Genomic DNA, 22,971 nt, shown 5'->3' with positions numbered 1-22,971 from the left:
AGCTCTTTGGTAGCTTTTTTAATCACTGAGGCTCGTCAGACCGTCAAAGAGCTCTTTGACTGCTGATTTCCAATATCTGCCTGGACATAAATTCTCCATTTTCAAAAAGAAAAACACAACACCTTACACCAGATATTTTGTGCATCATTTCTTAAACATTGAAACTATGGGATGTAAAGAGGCGTTCCTGGAGTTTGTGAATGTTTTTGACAATAATTGTTGCAGCAATGACACACAGCGTGTCCCTGCACCCTCCCAAACTGCTTATGCATAATATATACAAAAGTGCCGCGCCATATTACGCAACCATTCTGTGTGTCTGTGTGTGTGTGTGCGCTCCTCCAGACCCCACTCCACCGATGTCTATGTTTAGCAGCCTATTCGTGTCTACTGTTAAATTGTACTTTCCACTCTAGTTATTACAGTGGCAGACAAAATCTGAGAAGCGCTGAGGGCCATGGATAATAAGCACAGAAACAGAGCAGCAGCGAGCGAAGAGCAGCCTCATCATCACCGTACAGTCGAGCATCCTGCCCCCCCACGCGCTCACAGATTCATGTTATGTCTAAATCAAGAGACAAACATGTCCCGACCAGAAGTTCAGCACAAATGGAACTCCGTCTCTTCTCTGTCTTTCTCGTCCTCCTTCTGTCTCTCCTGCATCGTTTGCTTCGGTCTGGCGCTGCAGTCGGGCAGATTAGGATCTCCCCCCCTCCTCCTTCCGTCCGTCCTTCCTTCAGTCTGCTGCTTCTCTTCCTCCCGTGACAGCGAATGCTCAATCTGTAGGCTTTTCCATTAAAAGAAAACCTCATGCTCAGTGGCTGATAGATTGTACAGTAGTGACTCCCTGACACCAGGGAGCACGTCAGGGTGATATACAACACTATTGTGTCTCTTTCTGAATCACTGCTTTATTACAGCACACACACACACACACACACACACACACACACACACACATGCACACACACAGATACATGCCCACTTGGGACCAATTAAACGTATTAAACGCAAGACTGAAAACTGCACGTGCCCATTTGTTCACACAAACAGCAAAAAAAAAAAAAAAAATTTCTTTACATTCCCAAGTAAAATAAGCCTGATGTCAGTCAAAGTGTTAAAAGGGCAGCAGAAGAGGATGAACATGGCTGTTAATAAGCCTTTCATGTGTGTTTTAACCACATTTGTTGTACTTGCATGAAGTTTGCAGACTTCCAAGAAAGACATAATTAAAGGTTGGTCAGCTTAGATATCCTGACTTTCAGTTCTGAACGTGTCAACGCATTCAGTAATTTCCATAACACCGGTTAGTCTCAGCCCATACCCTCATGTCTCAGGTCGTTTTCACACCTGACCCAGCGGACTCGGTTCGATTGGGGAGCTGAGAGTCACAGCATTGTTGCATTTATCTCTTGTTTCGGTTCTGCTTTCACGCTGTGATTTCTAAAGCGCACCGAACTTTCTGAGCAGCATCACGTGGTTGAAAGGGGCGCTCGTCGATTGGACAAAGTAGGAGGGCAAATCCCTCCCTCCCGGCCCGGAAAAACAACAGTGAACGCAACTGTTCCTATGACGCTATCGTAGCTCGTCAGGGATCGATTCTGTTATTTTTCTAACTTTGACGATCTAACGTGTGATAACATATGAGCTCAGAGTTTAAGGACTGTGACTGTTGGTCGCTCTGATTTCATTTTGTTTAAATATGCCAAATTGTGAATTTATGGCTTATTGTTCAGACAATTGAGCTAAGCTAGCTAGCAACTGCTAATGTCAGCGGTCACTTGTTGCCATAGCAACAGTAAACATTCATGTAAGGACTAATGAGCTGTAAATAGAGATGCAGAATCAAGCTATATTATAAATACAGATGAGATACGTTGTGTTTTAGCATGCGTATGCACTGCGTACAGCGTCACTACGTACATTTGGTCCTGTGTTTGGTCAGGTGGGCTCTCACACTGCAGACGAACCAAACCAGCGTTCACTTGCAAGCAGACCAAGACCCACGTTTTCAGGCGGACCAGGGTTCGCTTGTTTGGTCCGCACCAGAGTTCGGACAAGCTTTCACACCTGCCCAAACGAAGCGGACTATCCGAGGAAACAAACTCTGGTCCGTTTAAAGCGGACCAAACAGCTCTGGTGTGAAAGCGACCCAAGAGCCAAACTGGCTCAATAAGAGACCCAAACTCAACCGAGACCCTGACATTTACATTCTAGTTTTATTTCAGTACATTCTTGGCGTACTGAAATCGATTATAACATCTAGTCCAGACCAGGAAAAACAGTCCCAAACCATCACTATACACTCTGTGGCCAAATGTATGTGGACACCCACGTCTGTGTACTTTTCTATTGTAATACTTTTGTATTGTATTGTATTCTGCTCTGTGTTTCAGTGTGAGATGAGGTAGTTTCTGTCCGTTTGCCTATCCCTCACAGATAAGCTGCTGGCTCACAGGTGCTGGAGGGTCACGATAGCTCCATTCAGCCATGTCAGTGTGTCGCCCTCCTCACCGCATCTGGCTTTCTATCTCATTTCACAAAGTACAATAGCTGCTCATGAAAGAGCGTTTGAGCTAAATGATCGTACGCTGCGCTTGTAGGAAATGACATTGTGTTCTCATGTGGGTTTTGGAAGTTTGGGCCACAGGTGGCGTGTGACCTTCTATGTGCTTCACACACATGTTCAGAAAGATAACGCATGACTATAACACACACACACACACACACACGTAGAAACTCACAGATTAGTTTACTGGGCTGTGTGTCCTTCAGGAGCGACAGCTGACAGTTGAAGTCTTTGGGCTCAGACTAATTCCAGGGACGTTTTTAGACATCAGTTTTATCTGAACCTCTGTTTGCCTTTTACAATTCAAATGTAATCTGGCAGACGAAACCCTGACTGACAAACAGGTGCGTCCGTGACTTCAAACATTTGCTTCACGGCCAAACAGTCGCAAACGACTTCATTTTTATATTCTTTGAAAGGCTGGTGCTCCGTTTGATAGAAGCTGTGTCCTGGGTTTCCCTCAACATGAGCTTCACGTAGTCAAAATAAAGCACTGGAACAAGCAGATGCAGCATATTTATATGATGCCGCACAATGTGGAACATTTTCATGGAAAAATCGAAGTAGAAGAGCTCAAAGTGTGTGTTACTTTAGGCTCGATGTGCCGTCATGATTAAAACATCGTGTGTGTGTGGATTTGTGCTTCCCTGCTGCATTTACCTCAGTAGGTGGCAATATGATATGAGCTGCAGACAGAGCTTTTGTCTGTGCTAAAAGCCCCTTAAAAGAGACATTGTCAGAGCCTCAAAGCATGTTTCCGTCTCCAGGCGACAGAAATGGCAAACTCAACACCTGATTCCCAGGAGCTCACCTGGTCTTCTCTCTCATACACACACACGCAGGAAGAAGTATTTATAAGCAACATTGGCAAAAACACAATGTAAAAATATAAAGAGTCCTACATTCAGTGTTTTCCTGAAGTAAAAGTACAGAAGTATTAGCAGTATCTTAAATAGATGTGCCCCTTCTGAACAGCGGTCCCTGTCTGAGTGCTGAATTATTGATAACCTTTAATCAATCTTTACCTTTAATGTTGTTTCTGGTGCCACGTCTGACTCTCGGCTCTGTAGATCAAAGATGTTGTTCAACACTTTGTGAAATACACAGATTTTCATCTCATGTCTGTGCAGTGAGCACAGAGTCAGGACATGGTTAGCCTAGCTTAGCGTAAAGACTGGAAGCAGGGGGAAATGCTAGCCTGGCTCCTCTAAAGCTCACCGATTAACAGAATGTTTCTCATTTGTTTCATAGCACTTTGTGGCTTTAGGAGGCTTCCATGCTGGAAGTATTACAGTACTTAATGAAGCACAGTGCATCCATCTGCCCGGTGCTTCTGTGCAGCATCTCAGGTTGCCATGTACGGTGGGTAAGCACATTTTGCTTTTGGTCTCTGTACAAAAAAACGATGGGACCAAACCTGGCAACCTCACTGTGATGGCAGGACTGAAGGAAGCTGCACGGCTGTTTTCACATTTCTGTTCATGTATGAACGAAACAAACAGAGCTCGATTATTGAACATGACTTCCAGTCTTTATGCTAAGCTAGGCTAACTATGTCAGGACTCCAACTCTGTCCTTCACACGTGAGACTGATATCATCTCTAAAAAAAAACAAACAAACAATAATCACAACATTATATTTATTCTTCTTTACACTGAATGCAACATCAGAATGAGCGACTAGCAGCTAGTAACTGTACTCAGTGTAATGGAGTAAAAAGTACCTTATTTCTCAAGTAGTCTCATCAAATGGAAATACCTCGATGTACTTTTCTGTTCAGCCTCTGCACCCATCAGCTCCCCATTAATTAACAGATGACCGATGGGTCGTTAGGGCAGTTTCTATACAGCCGCAGTGCACATCTTCAGACATTTCTTTAGAATTTTGCCAAAATAAAATACTAATCAGTTTCTCTCAACCAGATTTTGGGATATTTCCCAAGTCATCTTAGCATTTTATGATTAAATGAAGCCAGTGACTCCTCTGTAGCTCTGGTCCCGTCTAACATGGCATATCTGTTATTTTAGTGAATGAACTTGTGGTCGGTGCGTTGCTTTTTGCTCTTTTTGGCAGAGTTGAGGCACATTTTGGAGACAGCAGCAACAAAATACCGCGAAAGAAAAGGCTGAAGCAGGTTCCACAACATCGGCAGTTATTCCAGGTTTCTTTTTCTGGCAGCTGTTATTGCTCTTTATCACTTTGCCAACATCTCCGCCTCAGCCAAGCTGAGAGAGATTTATTTGACATTTTGGCATTTTCTGCTCATCCATTCTGTTTTCACCCACAGATTCCAAATGCAGCCGAAGCACACAGATGCAAACAAACGTAATGGGAATCTGAAGCTTTATTTGGAGTCGTGGGAGGGCTTGATCATATATGACTGCGCTTCATATGTGATTATGCATACGCTATGCAAATAGGCCACTTGATGCCACTCGGCTCTATTGTTGGGAAGGTTAAATGGGGAGCAGCGTGCTGATGGCCGGGGACAGCGCCGATTAATGCCGCCGTTCCCATCATCCTCCTCCCTCCGTCCGCCCCTCCTTCTTCCTCTCTCTTTCTCTTTTGTATGATGAGGGGCAGAGTCAGTTCCTGTGTCATTGTTAGGGATCCATCTGCCCAACACACACACACACACACACACACACACACACACACACACACACACACACACACACACACACACAGAGAGAGCGGCAGCAGCAATTAAACCTGTTTGACACACTTGACAGAGAGGAGCTTTGGGGTGTGTGTCCGGCACGAGCCATCTGTGAAGCAACCACACACACACACACACACACACACACACACACACACACACACACACACACACACACACAGTAGTATTTCCATCACTTTTGGGGGCATTACACAGGCATACACTCGTTTCTTGGAGACTTACGCTAACCATAACATCTACTTGTCTAACCTTAACCCAACATTAACCCAAATTTTCACCGTAAAATTTAAAGTTTTATGTTGTGAACTTGCGTTTTGTACCCATGAGGAAGGTGAAACCCCCCCCCCCAAAATGTGACTGTCTTAACCAATTTGTGTCCCCACAACATGAGTAACACGTATCCGCACACACACACTCATGACTCTGTGTGTGTGTGTGTGTGTGTGTGTGTGTGTGTGTGTGTGTGTGCGCGCGCTGCATTAAACAGATCTCATTCACTGGCATTCCCCCCAGCTCTCCATTCTCCTCCTCCTGCTCTCCTTTTCTTGTGATAGGCAGATGAGACACACATGTTTAGGGAGGGGATGGACGGACGGATGGATGGATGGCTGGCTGGGTGGGTGTGTGGGTGGATGTAGAGGGAGGACAGACTGGATGGATGGCAGATTGGGGAGCAGACCTTTCATTTATTGCTGCTCCCTGAAGTAGGACACCGGGCAGACAGATAGATAGACAGAGCAGCTGTAATGACTGGTGGCAGCAGCCCCCATCCGAAGATATTGTATTGATATTGGGCTGTTAACAGGAGATTACCATGTGGATGACTGGGGGTCTGGGCCAGTCTGGGTCTCCACTGTGTGCTTTGGGGGCAGCTGATTATGATGATGTCATTGTTGTTTTTTTAATCTAAAAAGTGCTCTACTTTGTGTTGTTGGCGTAGGAACAGAATCAAAGAGGCGCAGTGATACGATGTTGTTTTATCACCAAAAAAATGTCCACATTTTGTTTGTTTGGTTTTTTTTTTGGAAACAATTAATCATCTTAAGCAGCCCAGAATATGGTTCTGCAGATAGAAAATAAAGGTTTTAGGCTAACTCCTCCAAAAACAGAGCTGTGGGAAACATACCAAATTTAGAGGACAGACGGACACATCCGAAAAGATCAGAGGATCATTAGAAAAGATCTGAAATGCAGTCGACCCAAAAAGACCCAAACAGAGGGAGAACATCAGCGCTGGAAGCAGCACAATCCACCACCAACTAACAAGCCGGTACAGTAGAAAGAAGCAGTAATAGATGTCCCAAGAATCAATGAAGGACAAAACACATAACGATGATGATGAGCTGCTAGAGAGTCCGCTTAGATCCACTCCAGCATCAGGTCCCTGTAAGACTGAATATCCTGACTCAGATCCCAGGTCAGTTCTGATAAAGGAAGGGAAAATGGAGAAAGCACAAAAGGTGATCATGCTGCACATCAATTAAAGCTGTTTTGAACTGATTTTCATATTCAAAAGTCATTTCATTTTTTGTCCACTTGGGGCAGCAAAAACAAGCTGCAAGCTCAGCTCATGTGGCGAACTGATTAGCAAACAGTTGCCTAATTATGAATCCAACACACACTTGGCAACTTTAGCGTTCACCTGGAGTCATGTTTGAGTGCACCTGCGAGGGACCCCATCCCATAACGCAGTCATTTGATCCATTGCTAATATAAAATATTTCTGATAGCAGCTTTAACGAAAGTGGAATCTGAAAAACAAGGAGTCCTACGTAGAAGTCCTGAAACAGAGCTGAACCCACAATCCTGTGAATCCATAATATCCATCTGAGCAGGTGTGTGTTTTGATGTGTGTGCGCAGTAATCCCTGTATTATAGCCTTCCTAAATACATGTTTGCACCTCTCCAGCATCCCTAAGCTCATGTTTTAGCGTCCATATTATTTACCGTTAACTGTACTTACCTTGTTGTAGGCGGCTTGGTTCGCACTGTAAACCGCTCTTTTCCTCCACTGGAGTTAAACAAGCCCACTGGAGAAACAAACTATAGCTCAGGACACATCACAAAGGGACGTTACTATCAAAGAGGATTTTGATTTTTTTTTTTTTTTTTTTTTTGAGGGGAGGGGGTCTTGTAAATTTTTAACAACGCTAGTGTAGTTATCATGTGATGGTTTATTAAATGTGTCACAGTATAGGATCAGCACAGGAGTCCATTCACACCGCAGCAGGTTAGACGGCTGCTGACGTGGGAGCCTGAACTGTACATCACACAGTCTGTAGGAGACGTTATAATCTCTGTCTCGTTGCATGTTTTATTTTCTCTTCACGTTGCTTACGACTGCTTTCTGAACCTCACAGTTATTTGGATTTTTGAATGGTTTCCTGCCGTTCGGTCGGCCGTTGTTTGAATTCATTTCACAACATGAACATCAACTTCAAAAAGAGACTTGAAACTTGCTTGATTTGTGTATTCCACCACTGTTGTCACTTTGCATGCTAATGCATCTTAGAGTAGTCTCTACTGCATTATCATGCAATCATCACTTTTAAATATATATTGTCTCTGAATACTTTCCCTCTCATGTCTGTGGCTCTCGGCTTCAAGCTCATTGTTTCCTCACAATAGCTCACAAATGTGTAGCTTTGTCTTTTAAATAAAGGTTCAGTAATTAACAGTGGGGCGCTGTAGTTTTTATCAGATGTTACCCAAACCATAAACTGTATAAAACACGGACGTGGTCTCCATGACATCACCCACAGGTTTCTGAAGAGCCATTGGCAGTGGCTCAGTGGCAGCGGCTCTGGCCATCACCATTTTGGCAGTGTCTGACTCCACCAAACTCGCGGCTAATCCAAAAATGGGCAAAGAGGTGGAGCGTGGGTGGAGCTGAGGCAGGCCAAATGAAGCCTGGTTGATGAAACCTAGCGGTTAGCTGTACTCAAGGCAGCGACGCCTGTAATTATGCATAACTTTAAGCATTAGATGAGTGAGTTTGCCCCCCATGCACTTGTCATGAAAGGTTAAATTAGCTGTGGAGACCAAAAACTTTTCTTTTTTTAACCAGGCTGTAAATGTGTTTATTTCTGCTGTAAAATTGGGCGTCTATGGAAGCTGACCCACTATTGACACCAGCCTCAAATGGCCATTCGAGGAGCTGCAGTTTTTGTCACTTTAGCTTCATTTTTCAGCCCTGCATGTTGCTGCTTGGCTCAGTCCTGGAGGAAATAGTGCATTTGTTGGGACTATTTTCAGCTGCGGAAGAATCCACATTTGGTGCTCTGGTGAGTATTTGTGGCAGCATGTGGGACCGAGTCAAAATAAACAGTGTGGCTCATTTAACAAAGAGCTCTATGGCACAGAGGAAGAAGATATGTCAGGCTATGGAAACACAAACAATCTTTGACAGTGGGATCATTTTATTGTTGCTGTTGGTCTTTTCATGGAATTAGTCGGCAGTTGGAAAAATACAGAATATCACCAGCCTATTTTTCATGTAGCCTGTTATGTCATATCCCAATCTGGCTGCAGCGACAGCAGCAGCCAGTAGTTTGCAGGGACGTACAGTCAGTCAGTGGGAGGGTGAGGATCTTACTGGAAAACCACAGAATTTGTAACTTGCTCTTCAGGGGCTGAAGTAATTTCCCTATTGGCTTTGAAATGCAGCTTCTGAGCTTGCGCACAGAGGCTCAGTCAGCGGCGGGCCGCGGGAAGAAATGGGTTAGACGAGGGGTGACGTAGCAGTCAAATAAAACACAGGCAGAATGGATGACTGGGATATTTTCCTCCTCGAGTTAGATAGAAGTAATGCTTAAGGGTAGTTTTAATATTATCCATTTCGACAACAGTATATGTGTGTCTAGTTGTAGTGCGTCACAGTTGGTTAAGTTTTTATCCCCCCTCCGAGCCGCGCGGAGTGGTTTGTCCCAGCCGTTGTCAGCCTCCGCCAGCCTCCTCTTGTCAGTGCTCTTTTTAAAATGAAGCCAGCAAGCTGCCGGCACCTGCGGAGGAGAAGGAGAGGGACTGAAATGTAGAGCTGGCATCTACTTTCCCACCGTTTACAGGACGCTTTTATACACACAAAACATCCAGAGGGTCTTCATGAAGAGCCCAAAGTTAGCAACACGATTATTATGTCGGAGGCAGCCGTCGCAGCCCGGTGCTTGCTGTCCACAGTTCGTCTATTTATTCCCGTCTGAAGCAGGAATTCAGATAGAAGACTTCCGAGTCGGTAGATAGACTAGCTTATCTAATCAAGTGTTTTTTAATACGTCGCTTTGTTTTTGTCCTTTTTCGAATTTCTAAGCTTTTTTGTGGAGAAAGATTGTCAGGTTAAGCCACACGACAGCAATGTACAACACCGTTTGGACATCGGAAAAAGCCGGCGAGGAGGGAGACTGGAGGGACGTGATGATGCCATACTCCACGGAGCTCATATTTTACCTGGAAATGGACCAGCCGCCAGGTAAGGAGGCGCGTGACAGCGGGAGCTAATGTGGGACGCGGACGTGAGGCTGCAGCTAGCCGGAGAGCAGAGGGGTCGTTTGGTTTGAGCAAATCGGTGGAAAGTTTTAAAGCCTGCTGCTGCTGCTGCTGCTTCCCCGCGGTGGTCCCGAACGACATTTGGGTTCTTTTTCTCCGGATATTTTCCGTGTCTGCTCGTTCATGGTTCTGCATTTGGTTTTGGCAAAGCATCGGTGTTGCCACAATTTTGGCATTCGTGTGAAAATGTACATTAGCCTAGCTTAATCCTCTTTTGTTGTGTGGGAATCGGGCAACTTGAGCTTGAATAAAAGGCTTCAGCGACCTTTTGTCGTTAAATTTGATTATATTAACAGTTTCCAGCATTAATGACAGCGCTTTAAAGGCGTCATACTCTTTGTTTCTTGTTCTTCGGTGCAGTCGTTTTGGCAGAAATGCTCCTTTGCACATTTATATCCGGATTTGTGCTCAGACACTGTGGCTGCCGCTCTCCAGACCTGCAGCCAGACTCCTCCTGGAGACAATGGTCTCATGTCGTCTTTAACTTACACAGAGGCAGCCGAAATCCTTCTCTGACCGCCTGCGTGTGATCTGCTTTGATAAATAAACTGTAAAGATGGCAGACATCGCAGCCGCAGTAATTTTGCACTAAAATGCAAAAAACGCTAACGCGGTTCGTCTTAACCGAATTCGCTGCTTGAAGCCAGCAACTAATTTCTTGCAACTACCTGCACATTTCTTTGTTATAACCCAATCAAAGTCTGGATTAAGCGGCTCCATCCGGATCATCCCGAAATTTGCTGTTCCCGGTGCCGACAGCGGGAGGGGGGATGGGACAGAGAGCAGAGAGGGACCAGAAGAACGAACCAAACCGGCGATAAAAGGTCCGAGCATTTCATAATCATAACATCCCTCACTGACACGCTTCTATACGTCTTTGTGCCCCTTTCTGGCCAACTGTCACCCGGAATTGAATACGTTTCATTCATTCATTCTTTCATTCATTCATTCCTCGGCAATTGTGCCAGTGTCATTTGACTCCCGCCCCCCTCCTCGCGCCCCTCGGTGCGCTGAATGGATCATGGCGCAGATGTGGGACGTTGTGTTGTTTCCAGGAGGCGCTGTTGAATGCAGTTTGCCCGGTAGCTCTGTCCCCTTTCTCCTCCTTTCTATCTATTGAGACGTACTGTATCATCCGCGGCCAGCCTCAAAGTGCAGTATTATGTGTTTGCCATGTTGCAGAGATAATGCAAAAAAAAAAAAAAAATCCCTTAGGTTAAGATGCTTCATCAAAGTGTTTCAGCCTTTAGATCACAGTGATTTGAGCTGTACTGTGGAAGTGTTGTCAGCCTGTGTGAGGTGTGTGTGTGCGTGCTCACACGTCTTCTGCTCGCTTCACATCCTGAAGTGTGGATTCTCTCATCTGAGGTGTGTTGAAGCCTAAGTGAAGTGGACTGGTGCAGTGTATCAGCCCTCGCTCTGCTCATTTAAAGTTAACGCCTCCCGTTTTCCTCCTGGCTGAACGGGAGAGGAATCGATCCTTTCTCTCCGTCCGTCCACCTCTGTGAAAAGCATTGTGTCCGAGCTCCGGTGCAGTGAATGGACGGTGCTCCTCGGTGCGTCGGGGATGCAAACGCTGCACGCTGGCTCTTTGCTGGTGATTCACACACTTAACTACCACAGGACCTTGGCTTTTATAGCATCCACAGCCATTCATCCATTCATGCATATGAGGTGTCTTCACCATGGCTGAAAGATAGTAATAAAAAAAAAACCTCATCCTTTGTCCAGGCAGCAAAGACAGAAATACACAAAAAGGTGGACGTCTGCACAATCAGGACTGATCCTGTCTCCTCATGCCAGCACTGTGCTGTCCAGTGTCGCAGGTCTTTGTCCATCTGTGCGTCTCACCTCTGTTGCCTGAAGAAGACCAGCCTGTCATCAGTCACATCAGCTAAAGCTCTCTGCATCTCTTCTTTGTCTCACCGTGCGCACAGTGTGCATGTCTGTCTTTGTCTCAACGTACCTGACATGTAGCCCAGAGAGCGACGGGGACGGAGACAGAGGCGCTGAGAGAGGAGGAGAGGTGTGAGACAGAGGAGGAAGGAGGGAGGGATGATAAAGGGCTGAGGACAGAAGAGGAGAGACGCAGGGAGAATAGAAGACAAGCGTCCCGCAGATGTTCATTAGAATATTTATTACTCTGGGATTGAAACGTGAAAGCCTCGGTGACAGTTAGAGTGTGTGTGAGGGCGAGTGTGTGTTGCCTTTGTGTGCGGGGTGATTAGCACAGGTGGAGCGCCGCTGCCCCCCCCGGGGGAGGGCAGAGCCTGCGTTTCCAGTGTGAGGACACGGGGGGAACCATGAGTCCCGTCTCTGAATGGAAAATCACAGGGACGTTATGGTTAAAGGACCATAGTGGAGTTTTTGGACTGGAAATCAGTTTCCAGTTTCTTTCACGTCCACTGAGCGTGAGACTGGACCTGATGTTTACTTCATGTCTGCGTTTGCTTTGTGAAATTGTGCTCATGTAGTGCACAATTTACAAATCTATGTGCACTTTATTGCACATGTCTTAGTAATAAATCAGTGGACCCCAACGAGCAGCACGTGTGATTTAATCATGATGATGTTTTACTGAATTCTGTCGTCCAAATTAATGATTTGGAACAAAATGAAATTATTGTGAAGGTTTTTTTAGTTGATTTAACGTCTATTTAAATATTTGTAAAATGTAATTTTCCCATATGTTGATCCACATTTGAGGAATGTCATTGTTAATACGAGGGTCTATCAGCCAGCCCGACACGGGTAAAGATGAGGGTCAGGTCATAATAGACTTTTCTGCGTGGCTGCACTCACCTGCAGAAGGGAAAATTACACCAGAGAAGCAGATTTTTCAAATTTGTCAAGTAAGAGGTGCCATCTTTAATTTTTAAAGTGCAGAAAATGAGCAGAAATGGCAACCCATGAAGTACAGTGACCCTCCAACAGCTGGAAGATGGTAAACAGATGTGACTGTTTCCTTTCCAGAGCGGCTGCTGACTGGGTCTGTGGGTCTGCATGGACGGCGTAATCGTCCTCTGCAGGACTGGGCTGACATGTGGCTGTAAGAGACGCAGCATTTGCCGTCCATATGTGTCTCTGAGTAATGAGAGCCTTTTGTCAGGATCCTCTGGACAGACAGAAACATCAGAAGTGTCCAAAACTGTCTCAGAAGATGCATCAAAGTTCATTCTGCAGCTAAAGGAGGCCCAACTCAAGGTCCACGTTCTGGCTTCTTCCAGAGCTTTCAAGCATGTCTTCACCCGGAGGTGGACGTGTTGACACGATGACACAGTTCACAGCTCGATTGTGTTAATCATAGAAGGAAATGTTTGTTTGGCAATTTATTGAGTCAGATTATGGAGTTCAGAGGGGAAAATGTTGTTTAAGTGTAATTCAGTTGAACAAATTAAACAATCAGTGATATTTATATTCATGGACTGACGTTGACTGAATGTGTTTGCCTGCGTGTTCGGCTTTGTGGCAAAAATACCAAAAATTCTTTGGTTGCAGCTTCTTAAACGTGAGGATCTGCAGCTTTTCTGGGTTTTATTTCTCAGTTTTTGACAAAGAAAGGAAGACGTGTGAAGACTTTTCACAGCTTTCTGACATTTTGTGGACCAATCAGTCAATTAGAAAGGAATCAGAACAATTATTATATATTAGTTAACAGTGAATGTTTAGTTTGACGTTCAGTGTTTAAAGGCTGAAGCGACACATTCAGCTGTCAGTGTTCAACAGACGACCTGTTGATTTATGTGTGTGTGTGTGTGTGTGTGTGTGTGTGTGTGTGTGTGTGTGTGTGTGTGTGTGTGTGTGTGTGAGAGTATGTGTGTCCCAGAAGGAATGGATATACCACAGGGTAACTCCACCTCCCTTTTTCCTTTCTTTCTCTCGTGCAGTCCCCCCCTCCTCCCTCGCTGTCCCCTGATTGGCTGAGGGGGCGGGCCTCCGTGCAGGGATTAGTTAGCGCCTCGTCTGTCTTTTAGGATCAGCCTCGCTCGCTCCTTTCTTCAGTCTGACGGAGCTAAGGGCAGGAGGAGGAGGTGGCGGCGGAGGAGGAGGTAGAGGAGGAGGAGAGAGAGCGCAACAGAGAGAGGGAGAGTGAATGAGAGAGAGGGAAGAGAAAGAGGGAGGAGGGCAGCAGCTGAGAGACGAGCGGCAGCATGCAGCTAACGGAGAGCGCGATGGTTGAGGACGGTAAGACTCACAACGGGACACGTTTGGACTTTTGCTGTGTTTCTTTGTGATTGGTCGCTTAAATCTCTGCGTCTCTGCTGTCGTCCTCGTCCAATCTGACTCCATTTATTTACATTTTCACCACTTTGACGCGCTTTCTTCTTTCTCTGCTCTTTCTTCTCTCAGCCTCACACACAGTGTGTGTGTGTGTGTGTGTGTGTGTGTGTGTGTGTGTGTGTGTGTGTGTGTGTGTGTGTGTGTGTTGTGCCTTGTGTTGCGTTTACTCTCTACAACTTTGGGATTCTCAGTGCTGCAGCCGTCAGCCGCCTGTTTTTTCTCTGTTTTGCTCATTTTAATTTAAATTTTTAGACTTTAGACTTTTTGACAGACAAAAATGGGAAATTCCAGATTTTGCAAAGTGTGATTTTTACATTTTTCTGAAATGTTGCACGCAAAAATAATGCATTTTAGTTGCTGCTCTGAGCTGCTGAGCGTCACGGCTGTGAGAGGCGTGTGTGTGCTTTCATAGCCGTGACGCTGAAACACACCCACATGCTGTCCACACACACACACACACACACACACACACACACACACACACACACACACACACACACACACACACCACCTGCAGCTTCTTACTTTGTCCAGATGTAAAGTTGTGGGAATAAGACAGATTGAGACGCAGATGTCTTCAGAGCAGTGAGTTCATGCCACACGCTCTGAGGTGATTTCGCCGTTGCAGCAGAGATCTTTGTTGACGTGTTCTGCCCTGAAATCAGAGCGTCGCTGATCAGCTGTGCACATACGCATGGTTTTTAAAGTCACTGCCAGCGGATGGTCGAGGCTTATTGATGCAGTGTGTGTTTACCGTGTGTGTCAGTCCGTGCTGACAGTCATTGTTCAGGAGAGCTGTGGGTTTCTGCATGTGTGATGACAAGCGATAGTGTGTGTGTGTGTGTGTGTGTGTGTGTGTGTGTGTGTGTGTGTGTGTGTGTGTGTGTGTGTGTGTGTGTGTGTGTGTGTGTGTGTGTGTGTGTGTGTGTGTGTGTGTGTGTGGTTGAGTGCTGCTCCTTTGTCTGGTGAGGGGGAGGGGGGAGGGAGGAGGGGAGGAAGGCTGCGCTGACGGTCGCCTTTGTTCGCCGTCCCTCTCGCTCTCTCCTGACTCATTCCTACAGTTTTAAACAAAACAGTTGTGAAATCTGAACAGTTTTCACGCTCAATGACATTTTGGGTCTCTGCTGTCTCGGGTGGGACGGTTGTCATCGTTGAGTTTGACTGGTTTCATGCAGGACAGACGCTGGAAAGAGCAGACTTATCAGAAGTATTGATCGAGTGTCACATGCTCTGTGGACGCTGCAGAAGTCACCGACTCTTCGTGATTTAATGCTTCAAGTTTCCAGAGGACCTTTGTAACAAAGGACTCGTGCATGTGTGTGCGTGTGTGCACGTGTGTATGTGTGAGCGCGTGCGTGTTGGTCATGTTCATTGTCATGTTGTTTCTCATTGTGCTGAAGTGAGAAGTCGGAGCCGGTTTTTATATTTTTAAAAATGATGATTTTTCAGGTAAAACGAACACATTTTCACTGCTTTCAGCTTCTTAGTTTTGTTGCTTTTTTTGCATTTTCTTATGATTGAAAATTACAGAATTCTGGATTTTTAAACGACTTCAGAGAATTTAAGATGCATCAATTAAACCAAAAATATCTGATAAACAGTGAATGAAAATAATGAGTAGCTGCAGCTCTGACCCACTTTGTGACGCTGTCCTTTGTGTGGTCAGCGAGCGTCCACACGTGAACAACATGCAACACAAACACGCTTCATGTGTGTCAGTTATGTTGGAGAAGCAGTTAGAAAATGTTTAGTTTTCTTCTCTAATTTTCTAATCATTTGTTTCCTGAAAGTGTTTTAGTTGAATATGAGGTGGATTTCCATGCACGTGTGTGTGTGTGTGTGTGTGTGTGTGTGTGTGTGTGTGTGTGTGTGTGTGTGTGTGTGTGTGTGTGTGTGTGTGTGTGTGTGTGTGTGTGTGTGTGTGTGTGTGTGTGTGTGTGTGTGTGTGTGTGTGTGTGTGTGTGTGCAAAGTGCTGACAGAGGGGAACAGTGCAGCTGCACAATGACAGTTTTGGCTGCAGTGACTGACTGACTGACTGCTGCGGTGACGTAAAAGAGGAGGGAGGAGAGGGGAGGAGAGGGGGGGAGGGGGGGGAGAAAGAGGAGTCCACGAGTGAAAGAGAGGAAAAAGTGAGAGCGAGCAGGAGGGGAAGAGGAGCTGCTGCCGTGATCCCAGCTCCCTCTGAACTGAAGCTCGTGTGTGTGTGTGTGTGTGTGTGTGTGTGTGTGTGTGTGTGTGTGTGTGTGTGTGTGTGTGTGTGTGTGTGTGTGTGTGTGTGTGTGTGTGTGTGGTCTGAAGGTGTTTTTTTGTTCTGTTTTTTTTTGTTTTTGTTTTTTTAACTGCACACCTTGTCAGACAGCAGGACAGTCAGGTACGAGGGTCATTGGCACCCCGGGTCTGAAAACACTCTGCATTGTTAATCAGCTCGTTTTGGGGCCCCCTGGTGGCCGAAGCAGCCTTTTAGTTTTGCTGAATGCTTCGGTTCAACCACTTGTACACGCTGCACACGGATGTCCAAATTAGAGCTAATGGTGGACTGATGTTGGACTTACATCCATCAGGTGGACACAAACACCTGTGATAGAGAAACAGTGTCCGTGACACGTTGAGCTGCTGTTTGCTAACTTTTCCACCGCAACTTTAAGAACTACTGAAGTTTTATACTTATCAGATTGGGTTTTAGCCTGGTCTGCTGCCCCCTCGTGGCCGAAATCATTCAAACAGCTTTAATTATTTTTTTCCAGCTGTTGAACGTTAACAAAGCGAATATGAACGAACGCTGGACAGTGGCGTGTGAGCGCTCCGTGTGTTCAGTCTCACGGTAACAGCAGCTGTGTGTGATGGGATGGCGAGTCATGACCGTGCTGCCGCGCATGCACAGAAATCACACTGGGTATCCTTTCTCCCGCTCTCCCTGTGCATTGTGGGAATTCCCCCGTCTGTTTCTGTCAACAGTGTGTGCGTGTCATCGGGTAATTTGCGAGACCAGAATGTTCCGGGACACTCAGCGCTGCTCTGGTGGCATTTCAGGGTACATTTATCAGTGTACTTTCCCCTTTTAAAGGACGGCGTACACATCAGTCCTCAGTGTGTGCGTGTGTGCGTGTGTGTGTGCATAAACTGATTTGTGATGTAGGAGCTCTCCAGTAATTACACCGCTGTTCCTTAAACTGTATCCAGATGTGCCTGGAGACTTGTAAACCTTGGTCTGCTCCAGAGTGTGTGCGCGAATGTGAGTGTGTGTGCGTGCATTGTGGGTCATCTTCAGGCTAGCTCTGTGTGGCACACAGCATGGCAGCAAAGAGCTTCTGTTTGTTAGCCTGTTAGCATTCAGAAAAGCTGAATTTCGTTGCTCTGCTGTGGTTGTTCTTGTCCAGGGTTATGGTCCGATCAGTGTTTCACACACACAGACGGTGTGTACGCTCACCTGTTTCCCGTCACACCTGCTCGCTCGCTTTGTCTCTTTAATGCATGCACCGACTCAGCCACTTAGTTATCGTTGAAAATGAAGGGCATCAGTCATAAATGTGATCCTGAGCACAAATCAGACGTTTCTGCCAGATGTGTACCACGATCCGCTCTGCAGCTGCTCGGCGCGAGGATGAGTTCAAAGGCAGGAGAAACGCTGTGAAAACACGAGCGTTGCAGGTGTAACAAACTTCATCCCTCCTCAGGAAACCTCCCCCAGGCTGAGCGTGTGTGCGTCTGTGTGCATGTGTGGTTCATGAGACAGAATAATTACTGGCGTGATGTATGGGCTGTGTTTGCCGTGCCACTGTTCGCCGGCGTGATTAATAACAATATGGTTGCCGCTGCTGTGTCTGCATGGAGACATAAATACAGCTCCTGCCTCAGGATTTGCATATGAAGCACGTGTGCACGTTTGGAAAGATTCTCCGGCTTCTTCTGCTCTAATTGAGCGTCAGGTTTTGTGAACTCGCCGTGCGATCGTGTCCGGGTGGTTGAGCCGCAGCAAACGCAGGAAGCAGAAGTCGTCGTGTATGTGCTTCACGTCAGCTCCTTTCAACAACACCTCGTCTCCTTCTCTCCTCCAGCCCTTCCTCCGAAGCCGGCGAAGCCCCAGCAGCCCTCCTCAGTGGGGGTGGGAGGGGGCAGCAGCAACGGCGCCAAGGATGGAGGAGCAGGAGGCTCCCTGCAGGAGGCTGAGTGGTACTGGGGAGACATATCCAGGTAACGTAGTGTCATCTGAAAATATGCTAATTTATCTTTCATGTGTCTGAATTGTGTAGTTTTCAGGAAGTACTCCCCTGATTTTTGTCATCGACGTGAGTTTCAGCACACGAGCAGCAGCAAACAGAACGACTTGCTGATGTTTGGGAGCTGAAATCTTCCATTTTTTTGTGTTTAAGTGTGTGAAAGTGATGAGCGGAGCTGCTGAGGCCTGCTCAGTCGCCGCCTTACCTTCCTAAGTGCAGGTTAGCTGTCGGCCACAGTCCACACACTCAGATGATAACCACACCTACAGTGCAGACAGCCAGTCTGCCACCTTCAGCACACTGATCCACAGCAGACACTGCTGGCTGGGACCAGTCTGTCCAGTCCCTCCCTGCATCATTTAACTGATGGACTGTTTACTCTGAGCTGTGCGGCTGCGGGGAAAGTCCTCATCGCCTGCCACTGATCATTGGAGTCAGCCGTTTCCAATGAACGCCATCTGCACACAGATCAGTCGACCCGCTCCAACTCAAACTATTGTTTTGTCTTCTCTGTCCGGCTCTGTCTTCAGGGAGGAGGTGAACGATAAGCTCAGAGACATGCCTGATGGGACCTTCCTGGTTCGGGACGCTTCCACTAAGATGCAGGGCGACTACACGCTCACACTGAGGTAAAGTCCCGCAGGGTCAGGGAGGATTAATGGACTTCTTCTGCTTCACTAGAGATGGTCAAAGTACTCCTCTGCTCATGTGTCATCATTCTTTTTCTTCTCACCTTCAGGAAAGGAGGCAACAACAAGCTGATAAAGATCTACCATCGGGACGGGAAGTACGGCTTCTCCGACCCCCTGACGTTCAGCTCAGTGGTGGAGCTCATCAGCCACTACAGACACGAGTCCCTGGCTCAGTACAACACCAAGCTGGACGTCAAGCTCATGTACCCCATCTCCCGCTTCCAGCAGGTCAGCACACACACACACACACACACACACACGCACACACACACACACACAGTGCAGACATGTTACAGGCCTTTTCATCGCTGGCTCACACTTTCGGCCGTGTACTGCAGCTTCTCGTGTGTTCAGTTTTCTCTTCCAAAGACGTCGTTTAGAATATTTGTTTAAGAACATTTGTTTAAAACCTGTCTGGTGGCTCATGTTAGACTCCTTGTTGGGACGTGACCTGCAGAGGACACGTCCCGAGTCCAACGTGATCAGCGCCAACAACGAAAAGAAGCTTTAAAAGCTGAAATCTCCCTTTAGAAGTTGACTTGTGTCTCGATCATGAGGACCTGCCCCCCTCCCGCTCAGCCACGTTCGATGCGACTCGTTTCCTCTTTAACCCTCCACCCCTGCCTCCCCCGCCTCCCCCGTACCCAGTGGCTCCTGCTGGGTGTTTCCACTCCAAAGTGCAGCGGCAGCAAGATCTGTGCTGGCTGAAATATTGCACACATCCGCGGTGTCAAAGGCCCGTTGTTGCATTTATTCCCTTCCTCCCTCGTTCCACTCGTTTGCCAGGCGAGTCATTACTCGCTCCGATGCAATATCTCAGAGTGCACGCCGCCGCCGTACACCCGGGGCATTGTGGGTGGTTTATTAACGAGCCTGCTCAGGAGTCGCCCTCGCTAAGCAGAATCGGGGTGAAGGGAGCAAACGTGCACATGCGTCTTTTCCTCCGTCCTTAATTACAAATAGATCTTCGTTCTTTCACGTTTCTCGCTGTGACATGCAGCCTTCTGTGCAGCACTAATGCTTCTCATTGGTCCTCTGTGATCCCTCAGGACCAGCTGGTGAAGGAGGACAATATCGATGCTGTGGGGAAGAAGCTGCAGGAATACCACAATCAGTACCAGGAGAAGAGCAAAGAGTATGACAGACTGTACGAGGAATACACCAAGACGTCGCAGGTACGTGCACGCTCGAAGTCTGGCTGTTTTAACGGCACGCTTCCCATCCTGTCCAGTCCCTTACCTCCCGTTCTCTCGTCCCTCAGGAGATCCAGATGAAGCGGACGGCCATCGAAGCCTTCAACGAGACCATCAAGATCTTCGAGGAGCAGTGCCACACGCAGGAGCGCTACAGCAAGGACTACATCGAGCGCTTCCGCCGCGAGGGCAACGACAAGGAGATCGAGCGGATCATGATGAACTACGAGAAGCTCAAGTCTCGGCTCGGAGAGATCCACGACAGCAAGGTGCGGCTCGAGCAGGACCTGAAGACGCAAGCCATGGACAACCGCGAGACGGACAAAAAGATGAACAGCCTGAAGCCCGACCTCATACAGCTCCGCAAGATCAGGGACCAGTATCTCGTGTAAGTAGAGCTGAACGATAGAGAGCGAGTGCAGCAGGCGGCAGACGTGGGCCGATGTCGTGTTAGGACACAGAGATGAGTCAAGGCCTTCTGAGAAACGCTGTTTATCAGCGAGTGTGTGTGATGTATTGACGAAGACAAAGACTCCTCACATGATCCCGGTCTTCATGCTGTCGGACGAGTCTGGAGTCCTGCAGGGCGATATTTTATTTACACTTTCTGTTTATTATCTAAACTGGAAGAGCTGCCTGTGGAAGAGAGCGAGACTCATGTTTCCTCGTCCTGCAGGCGAACGAGCCGAGCAGCCTCGTTCTGTGAAGACGTTCGTTTGAGGCTCACTAGTTTGATATCAGTTCAGTCTCATGCTCATCCACTGCACCACAAACAAAGCTGTAAATAAAAGTCTTTAAACTGATTCCTGCCAGTAGTAATGAGCCTGTCCCTCTCTCTCTCCCTCTAGCTGGCTCAATCACAAAGGAGTTCGTCAGAAACGAATTAACGACTGGCTGGGAATCAAGAATGAGAACACTGACGAGTGAGTCTCCACTTCTGAGTTTTTTGCTCTGCTCTGCCAAGCCTGTGGCTGAAGATTAAAAAACTGGGTTAACGCTGTAACTGTACATGTTTCTGTGAGCGCAGAGCAGCTGCTGTCAGCTCAGTCTGTCCTCATTTAAAGAAATGACAATCTCACATTTGTTCCTCTGCCGTCGATCCCGCCTGTTGACCACGTATCTGCTGTTGTGTAACTGTGTGTGTGGGCGCAGAGGCTACTTTGTGAGCGAGGAGGACGAGAACTTGCCTCACTACGACGAGAAGAGCTGGTTCGTCGGGGACCTGAACAGGACGCAGGCGGAGGAGCTGCTGCTCGGGAAGCCGGACGGAGCGTTTCTCATCCGAGAAAGCAGCAAGAAGGGCTGCTACGCCTGCTCCGTCGTGTGAGTACACACAAAGCACGTCACACTGCACCACACCAGCGCTCACACATCAGTGTCTCAGGACAGACCGACTGACTGACGTGTTTCCTCTGTGTCCCCAGCGTGGAAGGCGAGGTGAAGCACTGCGTCATCTACAGCACGCCCCGCGGCTTCGGCTTCGCTGAGCCCTACAACCTGTACAGCAGCCTGAAGGACCTGGTGCTCCACTACCACCAGGCCTCCCTGGTGCAGCACAACGACTCGCTCAACGTGCGCCTCGCTTACCCCGTCTACGCACAGATGCCCTCCGGACGCAGATGAACCCCACCCGCCGGCCACGGCCCCACATAGACAACAAACCAACCTCCTCTTGGGGAAGGGAGAGCGGGCGGAGCGGAGGAAGGAGGGAAGGAGGGAAGGAGGGAGGGGGGATTGGTTGAAATACAAAGCGACCCCGACACCAGACCCCGTAACGATAGAAATGAAGTAAACACTTGCTGCAACACACACGTCAGCCACCTTGGAGTTTTATATTTTTACAAGAACAATTTCGGAGGGCATTCTTTCTAAAGACTGCTTGATTTGCACAAGGAAGTTTTAAATGTTTGTGAATGTGAAAAAAGTGACTGAAGGAAGGAAGGAAATGGAGGAGGAGACTTCAGAGTTTCAGGTTGACCCCGCTGCTACCTAAACTCCAGCTCAGACTTTGAACCAGAAACTCAGAAACCACACGAATGACGACGAAGACGACAACAAAACATTCCCATTTAAACCCTTTTTTTTTTTTTTTTGGTTCCTGTTTTTTTGATTTCCCACCCCAGATATTCTATATTATGACCTTTTTGTTTGTTTCTGGAGTCGTTTTCATGTTTCAGATGTTTCCTTTTGTTTACTTGTGACTTGTTTGTGGTAAGAGGAGATGATGTCATGTGTCTGTTCTGTCCCTCTCCGTACGGAAAGCAAAAATAATGTAGCATAAAGAGACAACGGACACTGACTTTACCAAGTGTTCCTCCATGTAGACTGCTGCTGAAGGGTTTCGGGGGAGGGGGGAGTTGGGCGGGGGGGGGCACAAGCAACACAAAACAGTTTTGTAGTCTTGAACGAAGGAGTAAAGGCTTGCTTTTATACTAACTGTAGATTTTTTTTTCTTTGCTGGAACATAGTTTTTGTTTTTTAAACCATTGTGTAAATGGTCCCAGATCAGAACCAGAGACCAAAGTTGGTGTGGAGGGGGGGGAAGGGAGGGAGGGAGGGAGGGAGGGAGGGAGGGGGGAGGAGGGGGAGGAGTCAGCTAGTGTGTGTTTCTTAGTTTTTTCTTTCTTTTCGTGAATGGAGAAAGGAGCGAAGGAAAGCAGACGAATGGTGTGTTTGAGACCACACATAAAAACGAGTTTTGGGCACCAAAAAGCCTTTTTGGAAAACCAAATGGTACGAGAACAGACGCGCCAGGACGAGTCGAGCAAGAAGCACTTAAACGAGTCCCACCTGTG

The 22,971-nt window shown here is 47.2% G+C and overlaps 1 protein-coding gene across 3 annotated transcripts in view; it reads left to right on the top strand.

The window, feature by feature from the left end:
* Positions 1-22,703, top strand: part of pik3r3b (phosphoinositide-3-kinase, regulatory subunit 3b (gamma)) — a 171,869-nt gene extending 149,166 nt beyond the window's left edge. The window contains exons 1-9 of one of the 3 annotated variants that reach the window (XM_070960156.1): positions 9,206-9,715; positions 18,130-18,265; positions 18,822-18,920; positions 19,031-19,211; positions 20,033-20,158; positions 20,245-20,564; positions 21,025-21,099; positions 21,329-21,499; positions 21,601-22,703. In XM_070960156.1, the coding sequence (XP_070816257.1) occupies positions 9,601-9,715; positions 18,130-18,265; positions 18,822-18,920; positions 19,031-19,211; positions 20,033-20,158; positions 20,245-20,564; positions 21,025-21,099; positions 21,329-21,499; positions 21,601-21,799 (1,422 nt within the window). In that variant the 5' untranslated portion in view covers positions 9,206-9,600 and the 3' untranslated portion in view covers positions 21,800-22,703. Of the gene's footprint in view, positions 1-9,205; positions 9,716-13,771; positions 13,978-18,129; positions 18,266-18,821; positions 18,921-19,030; positions 19,212-20,032; positions 20,159-20,244; positions 20,565-21,024; positions 21,100-21,328; positions 21,500-21,600 lie in introns of those variants that run through there. The other 2 variants (XM_070960157.1, XM_070960155.1) reach the window with 2 other exon arrangements.
* Positions 22,704-22,971: the final 268 nt, after the last annotated feature.

Source organism: Chaetodon trifascialis, chromosome 4, assembly GCF_039877785.1.
Source record: "Chaetodon trifascialis isolate fChaTrf1 chromosome 4, fChaTrf1.hap1, whole genome shotgun sequence".
Classification (NCBI taxonomy): domain Eukaryota; kingdom Metazoa; phylum Chordata; class Actinopteri; order Chaetodontiformes; family Chaetodontidae; genus Chaetodon; species Chaetodon trifascialis.
This window is presented reverse-complemented; position numbering and strand designations above follow the sequence as displayed.